The sequence below is a fragment of the Spermophilus citellus genome, assembly GCF_964194105.1.
Source record: "Spermophilus citellus genome assembly, chromosome: 2".
In the NCBI taxonomy this organism is placed as follows: Eukaryota; Metazoa; Chordata; class Mammalia; order Rodentia; family Sciuridae; genus Spermophilus; species Spermophilus citellus.
Window position 1 is genome coordinate 4,202,262 of NC_138183.1, and position 10,918 is coordinate 4,213,179.

The following is a 10,918-nucleotide window of genomic DNA, read 5'->3' on the forward strand; positions in this document are numbered from 1 at the left end:
TGGGTTTAAGTCAATCCATGTAGGATTTGGGCAGGGTTTGTTGCATGGGGGGTTTTGTTTGCAGGAGGCTATGAGAGACTCCTTTCCCACTTCATTAACCCTGAGTTGGGGACAGTCCCCCCTCACCCCCCACCAAAGCCAGAGCTGGGGATTTACCAGCCCCCATTCACATGCAAAAGAACTTGAAAGCCGAGGGGCTCCTTGACTTAATTAGCTGCTGTGCATTTTGCAAAATTAGAATAATACCCTCACCATCCCAGGAAAGAAAGACCAGGGTGTGTGGGGGCTGGGGCCAGGGAGGAAACTGTAACAGGCCCGAGTCTGGTTTGTGGGGTTATAGTCTGAACACGCCCCTCATCTCCCCATCTCTCAGTCCTCCCCCAGCAATCCTACCAGCAAAGGGGTGGTGGGCAGAGTGCTTTTGGCTCCCTAAGCACCCAAACTTCCCAGCCTTGGCCATTTTGCTGCTTGGAGAGGAGCACCTGTGCCCCCTTCCTCAGAGGAACGTCTCAGGGGGTGACCTTGGCCCTTTGAACGTGATCTAGAGGCCTGTAGTCTGGCTGAGGACTCAAGCCCCCTCCCTCCCCTGGGATGCTGGAGCCACAGGCCAGGGTGGTGGGAAGGGACAGGCCTGGGTTAGACACTGGGATTTGACTCCCGTCTGGGTCTCATTCTAACTTACTCCCAGGGTGAAGGGGGCAGTGGAGGATGCGAAAGGGGTTTACCGATGAGATGTCAGCTTCGTGGATACCACCCGATGGGTTCTACCGAGCACTAGAGGCCAGGGAGCCGCCTTGGCGCCCGCAAGCGTCAGAGCCGGGGTCGCCGGGCAGAGGAGGGTGGGATGATGAGGTAGCAGCTTCGGAGTCCATCTGTCGGCCCCACGCCCGGCGGGCCGGTCACCAGCTGCCGGCGCCCTTGCCGCGGCCAGATGAGTTGGCTCAGCCAGGGCACCGCAGCCCGCAGCCCGGCCTGCAGCCGAGAGGGAGGCCGGGCGCTGACCCCGCCGCCGCCGGCCCCGCGCCTCCCGGTCCCCAGGACGGGCTGGGAACAGATGGAGAGGAAGGGGGGCGGAGAGCAACGGACTTGCCTCATTATAGAGATGGGAAGACTGAGGTCGCTGGGGGAGACCCCTGCCCAAGCCCCGCGAGTCTAGTCACGGTCCCCGGTATACGACCACAGCGCCAGGGGAGAGAAGGGGGAGAAAACCCCATCCCTTTTGAGGACGGGAGGGACAGGGAGGCAAACGGTTCTTGCCAAGGAATGGGAGAGGGCCTCAGCGCGGGCCGACGGACGGGAGCGCGGACAGGCGCCAGGTCGTTTGTAAGAAGTTTATTTCGACATTTAAAAAAGAGAACCCAAGAGGCCTGGCTGACCCGGGGACCGGGCTGGAGGTGGAGGCGGGGCCGGGGCGGCGGGCGAGCCCTCGGCCTCCCTGCCCCACCCAGAGGGGAGGGCACAGGCCACAGACTCACTGATTCACGGACACGGTCACGGGCTCATGGGTCACGAATAAATAACTTCATATACACTTTGCACACGGTATGTACAGCGCAGCCGCGGCCTGGGCGCCGCAGCCTGAGCGGGTGGAGCTCCGCGCGCCGCTGCCCCGCCGAGCCCGCAGGGGCGCGGGGAGACGGTCCCCGGCGAGCAGGGAAGGGCAGAGGGAGGGGGCGAGGCAGGGGGTCACCCCCGCCCGCTCCTGGGGGCGGGAACGGGGCGCCTGGAGGAGCGGGCAGAGCGGGAGGGCTGGAGGCGGGCGGTGGCGCGGACGTACTTCAGTGGGTGGAAGTGGGGCGGCCGGAGAGAGGACGCCGAGGGGGTAGGGAGCCGCAGTTGGGTCCGGGCCTCTGTGGACTTGGCATTTGACCCTTCGGGGACACTGGGTGGGGCGCCGCGGAGAGCCAGGCAGCCCCCGTCCCGGGGCGTCGAGGCGCGAGCGCCCGATGAGGCGGGCGAAGGGGACGGACGCCGAGCGTGGCCCGAGGCCATGGAGCGCGGCCGGGGGCGGGCGGGCGCCTCACCGAGGCTGCGCGGCGCGCGGGAGGACGCCGGCCAGCGGGGGCAGCGGCGGGGGTGGCTCGCTGGCGCCCTGGAGTCCGTGGATGAGGATGCGGGGCACCAGAGGTCTCTGGAGGGCCGGAGGCGGCGCGCTGGGGCCGCGGTACAGGTAGAGCGCGGCACCAGGGTCCAGGTTGGAAACCAGACTCTGCGGATAGAAATAAGGCGACGGGAACATCCGCTGGAGCGCTGAGTAATTGCCCGCCTCTGCCAGCAGCTCCAGCCCGACGGCGGTCTGTCGCTTCCATTTAGTCCTGGAGACCGAAATAAACGCGTACCGAGGGGTCAGGACGAGAGCGCCGCCCACCCCTGCCCCTCCCGAATGCTTGGCCCAGAGAGCCTGCAGGGAGGCCAGAGGCACCATTTGTTAATAAACAACGGAGCACCGGACACTGTTCACATGCATTACAGGCATCATTTCGTTTAATCTTTCACTGGTCTTCCACGGCTGTTATCCCTATTTTGCAGATTAAAAAACTGAGGTGCGGTTTTCGTGGTGGTCTGAGAAGGGCAAAGCCCATGTTTTAAGCCAGGCTATCCCACCCAAAACTGGGCCATAACCTCGCCTGCCTCGTTCTGCCCAGGCCATCACAACCCTTGGAGCTCTAGGCTGGGGCTCTCCCCCCCCCACCCCCATCATATGTGTCCCTTGGGAGGACCTTATGAAGTCAGATCACTCAGGAGACAGCAGCAGAGGCAGTGGAGGTCTGGCCACCACTGGAAGCAAGCCCCATGAGTTAAACCTCCACTGTAAAGTGGCTGGCCCAACATACACCATCGGCTCTGCCAAACTGCCACACCTCCATATGCATACCATCCCCGAACACCCAGGTTTGAGGCTGGGGGCTAACTCTGCATCCAGTAAGGCCCTGAAGTTGGGAGGTCACTGGACTGGGCAAGCTATGGACCTGGGTAGTTTAGAAAATTCAGACTGGGAGCCCAGGGCTCACCTGCAGGTGAGGCTGGGCAGATCAGTCGGGGTTCCACTGAGGTGGGCTCAGCCACACCAGCTCATCTCCCTCCCTAAATTATTCATCATCATCATAATTGTGTAATTACTGCAACGGGCCTTAATTATTGATGCCTGGAGCAGTAATCATATTTATTATTAATGGGGCTGCGTGTTCTGAGGCTTGTTTATAAAAAGCACCATTCCTGCCTCTGCTAAGTATGTGAGCCACTGTGGGTATACAGGACTGTGAGTTGTTTGTTGGTGTGTGTCACTGTGGGTTGCGTGTGTGAGTGTGTGTGTGTGCAGATGTATTTAGAGGAAGATTGGGAAACTGATTCAAGACCAGTGCCCCAACACTAATATTCCAGTCACTATGCTCCCAAGGAGCTAGGGGAAAATCAGTTTACCCCGGAGACCCTTTCCTGACTGGGAAAACTGGGGAGTCCCAAAGAGCCCGGCAAATGCACAGCCACAGCTGCCTGGACAGGCAGGGCTACAGCAGGCAAGGGCTGCTGCCTGCTGGTCCTCTCCAGCAGGACTCTGGGGGGATCAAGGTCCACACCCCTTCCATGCCCTGGGGCTTCCACTGGGAGAACTCAGGGGTTCTGGTGGGGGCTGGGGGAAGTCCCAGGCTCGGGTGGGGGCAGGTCTTGGAGCTCATAGGGATTCTGAGTTTAGTCTCTTTTCTGTCCCTCACTGTGGGACCTGGGGCAAAGTCTTCTCCCCTCAGGGCCTCAATTTCCTCGCTTTTACAGAATAGGGGACTCAGGGGGCCCCTCCTTAGAGCCAGAATGTGGAATCTGGGTCCCCTCCGGGATCTGCAAGGGAAAGGCCTTTCCCAGCCCCTCGCCGCAGGGAGCCTCACCTGCGGTTCTGGTACCAGGTCTTGACCTGCGTGTCGGTGAGGTTGAGCGAGGCGGCCAGCTCCATGCGGTCCTGCACGCTCAGGTACTTCTGCCGCTCGAAGCTGCGCTCCAGCTGTGCCAGCTGATGGTCGGTGAAGGCGGTGCGCGCCTTGCGTGGCTTTTTCAGGCGCACTGGGGGACTGTCCCGAGAGCTGGAGATCTCGCGGTCTCCCTCCTCCTTCACTGCGGAGACAGTGGCGAGTCAGCGCCGGCCCGCCGGCTGGTGGTGCTTGTGCAAACGCGGCCTGGGACATCGATGGCCCCGCAGCACCTAAGCGCGTGGGGACCGCAGCACCGCCTTTGGAGCCGGGACTCCCGGCCCCCGAAACAGGGCATGAACCCTGACTGAGGGGGACGCCGGCCGGAGCACAGGAGGCTGAGAGCCGCGGGCGGCCCCGGGGAGAAGGAACCCTGAGCCGCTTTCTCCCCGCCGCGCTCCTGCGCTGCGCTCCTTGGACCCAGGAGGGAGCCACAGTGAGCGAGCCGCACCGACCCGTCGGAGGAGGGCACCCGGGTTTCTGAGGGTGGGCTCCGCAGCATCGGGGCCGCATTCGCCCGGCCAGTCGGTGAGGGGAAGGGAGAGAGCTGAAAGCTGGGGTTCGGGGAGAATCCCGCGTGGAGGGACAAGAGCCTGTCACCCCGCGGCAGTTCATTGTCCTGAAGAATAAAATAACTGTACAAGCACCACACGCGGGCCCTGTGTGGCTACCGATCTAGGGTCAAAGTTCTCTCGGCTCTTAGCGTCCTACGATCTTGGGCGCGGCCGAAGGCCGGCGCGGGGATCTGCCAGAGAAACCGCTCCGTCTGCCCTGGTGCGCGAACCGAGCGAGGTCTGTGCTTCTTAGGTTTCGTTGTCATTTCATTGCCCACTGGGGCTCCCACTACACCCGCGCGGAGAATTCGTTAGTCCCTGGGTCGGGACAGAACAGCACCGGGGTCCCCGCTCCTGAGGTCCAAAGATGGAACCTAGAACGACTTGGGTCATTTCCTTTTCCCCTACTTTCGTTTGGGGTTGGCTGTCAGAAAGCGCACACTTAATCCCACAAGCAGGACGCAGCCCCTCCTTGTCCCCCTAAAGAGACTGTAAAACTAAATAGGCCACTTCTCCAAAACTGAGGGTGCCGGCTGGGGCTCCCCCCCCCCCTTTTAAAATTTTCTTTTATGGTGAGTTTCATTGTGTGTGGCGTTTGCAGTGTCAGGGTTCAGCTGAATTCGAGTTGATTTCTCTCTGTAGGAAACAATAATCCGGTTAATTGAGCCACTAGGGAGCGAAGCTTTTCAACCAGAAAGGCAATGCTTCACGACTGGCCTGCCGGCACCTGGTGCGGAACCTGGCAAGAGAGGGCGAGGCTTTCTGCCGTGGACACAGGCAGTTCCTGCCTGGCAGGCTGGACTTCTTGAAGACACAGCCATCACCAGAGATGGGATTGTGTTAGGGTGAGAGGAAAAATGAGTTGGATTCGTGCATGCTGAGAAAGTTAACACAAGTTTAGGGAAAGGATTAACCAAACCTCAAACTCAATATTACAGAAATCTTACTTTTTAACCTACTGACCTGGGCTATTTATGAAAATCCCCCATTCAGGAAGAACAGATCAGCTACTGGGTTTTTAAAACTCCAAGAGCTCTCCAGCACAGGCTTTGGTGGCCGCTCTGTTTCAGCCTGGGGGCAGAGCCAGCCAGGGGGCCTCCCCTTCCCAGACTTAGGTCTGGAAGCTACAGCTCAATGTTCTAGCAACCTCTCCCTGCCTGGAGCAAAGATGTGGTTTGTTTTCTCCTGCATCTTGACTCCCATCACTACTGTTAAGGATGCCTTACTTCAAAGCTGGGCTCCCCCTTCAACTTCATTCGATGTTAGGCTGAGAAACCTTTGGTATTAGAAACTTGTGATGAGACTGGCCTTTCCCCCTGCCCTCCTTGGAGGAAGTGACTCAGCATTGATAGTGGCTGGGGAGGTGACCACTTACACACTGACTGTCTTCCACAGCTGGCTCCATGTGTCCATCTGAGCCAAACTTCCTAACTCTGAAAAGGTTGTCCCCACACTGGGGAAACATTCCAGGCACAGCCTTTGCGCCCCAGGCCCTCCTCGTTTTTTCACCCTAGGGCTTTTTAAATGCAAAGGTGGCAGTACCTAGGGGTGGGGGAGACCTACCCCTGCTCCTCCAAACCTATATAAGGGATATGTAGACAGCCAGCCCTCATCACCTCCCTGATCAGATATCATTAGGGACAGGAGAAGAAAACTGATATCCAATTACCTTAAATTAAACCTCTCCTAAAATTCTTATTGGGGCAAAAACATGCAAGGAGCACAAATCAAACTGTAAGTTCGAGCAAAGCTGGAGATTCTTGCTGCTTGCTCTAACTACAAAGCTGGGTGATGGTGGTAGAGATTGTTGCAAATTGTAAATAAACAGGATGTTATAAATTATATTTCACCACCACTGACACCCCCCCTCCCCGCCAACACACACACCTGTCTTTCTCCAAGGCAAGTTTTCTTTGCCTCTCTAAACAGGCCCTAAGAGAGGAGCAAGGGTCTCTGGTCCAAGGTCCAGCATGCCTTCGGATTTCTTCCTTAGTGTTCTAGTTTAACCTGCCTGTTTTCTAGGGATGACTGGTCCAGCCTAGATGAAGGAGGTTTCAGCCATTTACACGAGGAAGTGGAGAGAAATAGGATGTGAAATAAGACCCCTAGATGGTTTTCAATTTGGAGTCAGGGTCTGTTCCCAAATGAATTCTTATATTTTTGTTAAATGAGACTTCCTAAATTTTTTGAGGGCTTGATATAAATAGGAGCTAAGAAATGCAGACCCCTGAGACAATAAAGGAGCTGCCTTTATAGGGAAATTTTGTCTTGTGAAAAGAATTCCAGGGTTCTGACAGAGCTGTGAGCAGCCTGGACCAACTCCTAGTTTTCTGCAGGATGGAGACACAGAACTCTCTCCCCAAAGCCCTGGTTCTCCTTCTCACCTTGTGCTTCTTGACTTCTTCCAAAAAAGAACTTTATGCCTCTGACCCCAATAGGCAGTAAAGCTGAGGTATCAGCCGAGGATCAGAAACCAAATTAAGAAATTTTTTCCTTCTTCCCTCTGGTCTTCCCTTTTTTCTTCTTTCCGTCCTCCCTTCCTTTCCCCTTTCCCCCTCAGTCCTGATCTCAGCTCCCTTGTTAAGAGGGAACAAAAAGGGAAGAAGAACAACAATGAAAATTCACAGGGTGAAAAGGCAAGTGCAGGGGCACCAGCCCCAAGGAGGGAAGCAGGGCCGTGGTGCAGGAGCCGCTGGGTCTTGCTACAACCTGGATTGCTCAAAGCACGAAAATCCAAACAGCACTGTGTAGTATGGTGTCCGTCTCTCTCCACCAAACCTCCCAGCCTGTGCCAGCTCGCTGGCCAGCTCCGTGCGATTTCTCCTTTGAAGTGAACGTGTGTTCTTCTGCATGGCTCACAGGGCGGGTAGCACTGGGTCCAGTGGGAGGGAAAGCCGAGTTTCCCTTCTCATTGTGAAATTCAGATTAAAAGTCAGAAAACCCTGACTGTACCCAGAACTCCAGCCGAAATTTTCCTGCCAGGCTTTGGCTTCTACAAACAGCACCCTTCCGGCCTCCCGTTGCTGTGAGGCCTCTTAGAGAGCCACTGACCAGGCAGAGACCTGCTGCTGTCCGTTAGCACCACTGGTGGTCCCACTCCAAGTTTAGAAAGTTTATTTTGTGCATTTTGGGAACTCTGTCCTCAGGCACACAATATGCCTCACCAGCTTCCACTCTTTCCCCTGGACCCTTTGTTGCTCAGAAATACAACCATGGGCCTGGCCAAAAGGTTCAAGCAAAACCAACTGCTCCACAAGGGCCCTGGGGGAGCTCTGGGGTGAGAGCATGCCTGTTTCTGCATGTGTACCCTCAAGTTTTAAATAACAGATTTTAGAAATATACCATCCCCCGAGGTTTTGCCTCCTGTTTTCTTACCTTTATACTCAGAGTCTGATGAGGCGTTGCTGCCACTTTTGTCCAGCTTGTCTCTAAAGTCCTCCCCGGCCTTGGCCACAAGGCGGCCCCCAGGCTCAGGGGCTGCTGGCTGCCCGCTGCTAGAGTAGGGTGCACAGGCCGCGAGTGGTTTGCAGTCGGCAAGGATGTCCCTGATCAGAAAGGAGGAGGTGACGGTGCGCGACTGGGCTGGGGCTGAGAGCTGCCCCGGCTGCAGGTGAGAGTCCAAACCTGGGCCCGATGCCCCGCCAGGCCGCGGGGTGCCCGTCTCCAGACAGTCCCTTCCTGGCGAGGCTGGTGAAGAGCAATCGCTGCTGCTCTCCGAGCGTGGACTCAGCTCCAAGGGTGAGCGGCAGTCCCCGAGCAAGGGGTCCCCCTTGGGAAGGGCGGGGCTGCCCGCACGGTGGGAGAGAATGGAGTCGATCCCAAAGCCATTGGAGCCTTCCATAGCCAAGCTGCGACCTGTCCTCCCCCAAAGCTCCCCACCCACCCCCAACCCCAGCCGCCACTGCCCCTGCCCCTAGCTGCGGGCTGGCATGGGGAAGGCGGGCAGGGAGCCTGCGGGCACCTTGGACAGAGTTCAGCCTTGGGGGAGCTCTGGAGCTTGGGGCCAACCTCCTGTGCGCATTAGATCCAAAAGGGCTCAGCGCGTCTTCTGCAGCATCGCGCCGAGCCGCCGAGCCGAGGGGGGGTGGTGGGAGTGTCAGGGAGGAATGGGAGGAGGGCCGCCAAGTTGGGGAGAGCAAAGGGGGAGAAGGACGGCCTGAGGGCCCCTGTGGCACAGAAGATAGGCGAGGATGTTGGAATCTAAATAAAGAACGGCTTTTAAAAAATCCAAACCGCACGCGTCCTCCAGGCAAGCGGTGGCCGAGGGCAGCGTGGTCAGCACCGCGGATAGCAGCGGGCCTGGGCTGCGCTACCAGCCGGCGGAACCGAGCGCACCTGGCGGCGTCAGCACCGCGGATAGCGGCGGCGGCGGCCCGCAGTTCATGACGCTCCACCTGGCCGGGGAGGTCCTCTATCCGCGCTCCGCCGCTCCAGGGGCCCGTCAGCACCGTGGACAGCGACTTGCGGCTCCGAGGCTGCAGCTCTCCGCCCGTCCTCCGCGCGCGCCGTCGCCTCCCCCCCTTTCTTTAAAAAATGAACTTGTGTCACTTTTACTTTGGGGCTGGGTTTTTTTTGTTGTTGTTGATTCTCTCTTTTTTTTTCGTTGTGTTGTGTTTTTTTAAACGAGACTCGCCCACGTGTCCCCGGAGTGATGACGCTGATTGGCTCTGGCCGATTTTGGGGGTGATGTCACGGCTCCGCAAGCCCCTGCCCGATTCCTTTTCAGTTTGATTAAAAGAGACACTGAATTAATTACAGCACAGACCCAACTGTTTACCGGCGATTTCCACACGGTTTGCTTTCATTAGGCCAGTGATGAAGCCCCTAATGAGGGCGATTAGCCGAGGGGGGCACGGCTGGCGGGAGGAGGACCCAGTGGCTGCGCGGCCGCTGGATTGGGATGTGTTGTTTTTAAAGCGTTCCCCGACCCCTTCCCAGGTCACTCAGAGCTGCTTGTCCGTGGCTCTGTAGTAGATCATTTTTGTCCCCCGTTTTTCTTCCTCCAGTGGACAGAAAGGTATTAAACCCAGCGGAAAAAGAAGTGTCTGTGTGTGTGCGCCGCGCGTGTGTGTGTCCGTGTGAAGAGACAGAGAACCCCTTTCCTAGTTCGAGGAAGAAATTTTAATTTACGTTGTTTTCAGGGCGTTTCTGTTGGGTTCTAGATGTTTCCCGTGTAGGACAATTTGCAAGCCTCTCCTTCTGGCCGCTTTGGGCCCCGCAGTCCTGGGAGGGTGGAGAAGGCCTAGTGTCTGCCCGGAGAGTGACCTGAAAGATGGTTTTTCTCTGGGGCGAGGATGGAGACCGTGGGAACATCGTGCCCGGAACAACAGGGTAAAGCGTAGAAATCCTGTGGTCCAGGGAGGCCGCCAAGGACAAAGAAGGCAGTCACACGCCACTCCCCGGCCAGTGGCCTCCCCTGCGACGCACGTCCGGGGAACTGGTGTCTTGTACCTCGGAATAGGACCGCGCGAGAGCGCGAGTGCGACCGTGCGAGCATAGACTGTTCCGGACTCCGCGCGGAGCCGGGATGAGCGAGCGGTCAAGGCAGGACTGGAAACGTGGCCTTTGCCTTGGGAATATCGCCGCGCCCCCCACACCCCGGCCGCCCTCCCGACCTTGCCTCGGTCTTTAGTTCCACGTCTTTCTGGGTGGGCCTCAGGTGGTGCCAGGGCCCAGGACCCCAGGCAGATCTGGAGCGCACTCGGGCCTGATCCTCTCCGCGCTGCCCCGGGATCGGGACCGGGTCTGCGGGAGCGGAGCTCCAGAGAGCGCCCTCGCCTTTGAGCAGTCCTGCTGGCCCGAGCGCGCCTTTCACCCGCCGCAAGCTTGGAAACCAGGCCTTCGCCGCTCAGCGCGTTCCGCTCCCCTTCCTGGTTCCCCAGAAAACTACCGCGGGCCCGACGCCCGGCTCCTGGTCTGAGCCCGCAGCGGAACCATGAGGCGCCCAAACCCGAGACCTGGCCTGAGCAGCCCCGCGATGTCAGGCAAAGTAAAAACTTTCTCCTCCCTGGGGCCGGGTTGGCGGTGGCCTCGCGCCCGGCTCGCCGCGCTCTCCCTCTGCGCCCGCCGGCAGATTGGAAGCGGCCGGCCGCCGGCCGACCTGGGGGCGAGGACGGGCGGCTCCCCGGGGACAGCGGGCTGCGCTCGGCTGCAAGCTGTTGGGGAGGCAGAAGGGAGGGGGCTGCAATGGACGCCTCCCGCCATGGGGCCTTGCTGGCCCGTGGTTTATTTCAGTTTGGTGAATGGGGAAGGGGCCATAAATCAAGAGAAGGAGGCAGCAGCGGAGGGCTGCACTGGCTCTTCCCTGCTAGCCCCCAGCTTGGACCTCACTCCTGCTCGGGGTGCTTGTGGAGAACCCACTTCCCTCTCCTTACCCACCCTCCCCTGCTCCCTCAGCCTGTGTCTCAT

The 10,918-nt window shown here is 58.7% G+C and overlaps 1 protein-coding gene across 1 annotated transcript; it reads right to left on the reverse strand.

Annotated features, from left to right (window-relative positions):
• Positions 1-2,020: 2,020 nt before the first annotated feature.
• Positions 2,021-8,351, reverse strand: BARHL1 (BarH like homeobox 1; the record flags this gene model as incomplete). The annotated part of the gene is made up of 3 exons (XM_081264622.1): positions 2,021-2,315; positions 3,879-4,101; positions 7,886-8,351. The coding sequence occupies 3 exons, from the start codon at positions 8,349-8,351 to the stop codon at positions 2,021-2,023; spliced, it is 984 nt and encodes a 327-aa protein (XP_081120748.1).
• Positions 8,352-10,918: the final 2,567 nt, after the last annotated feature.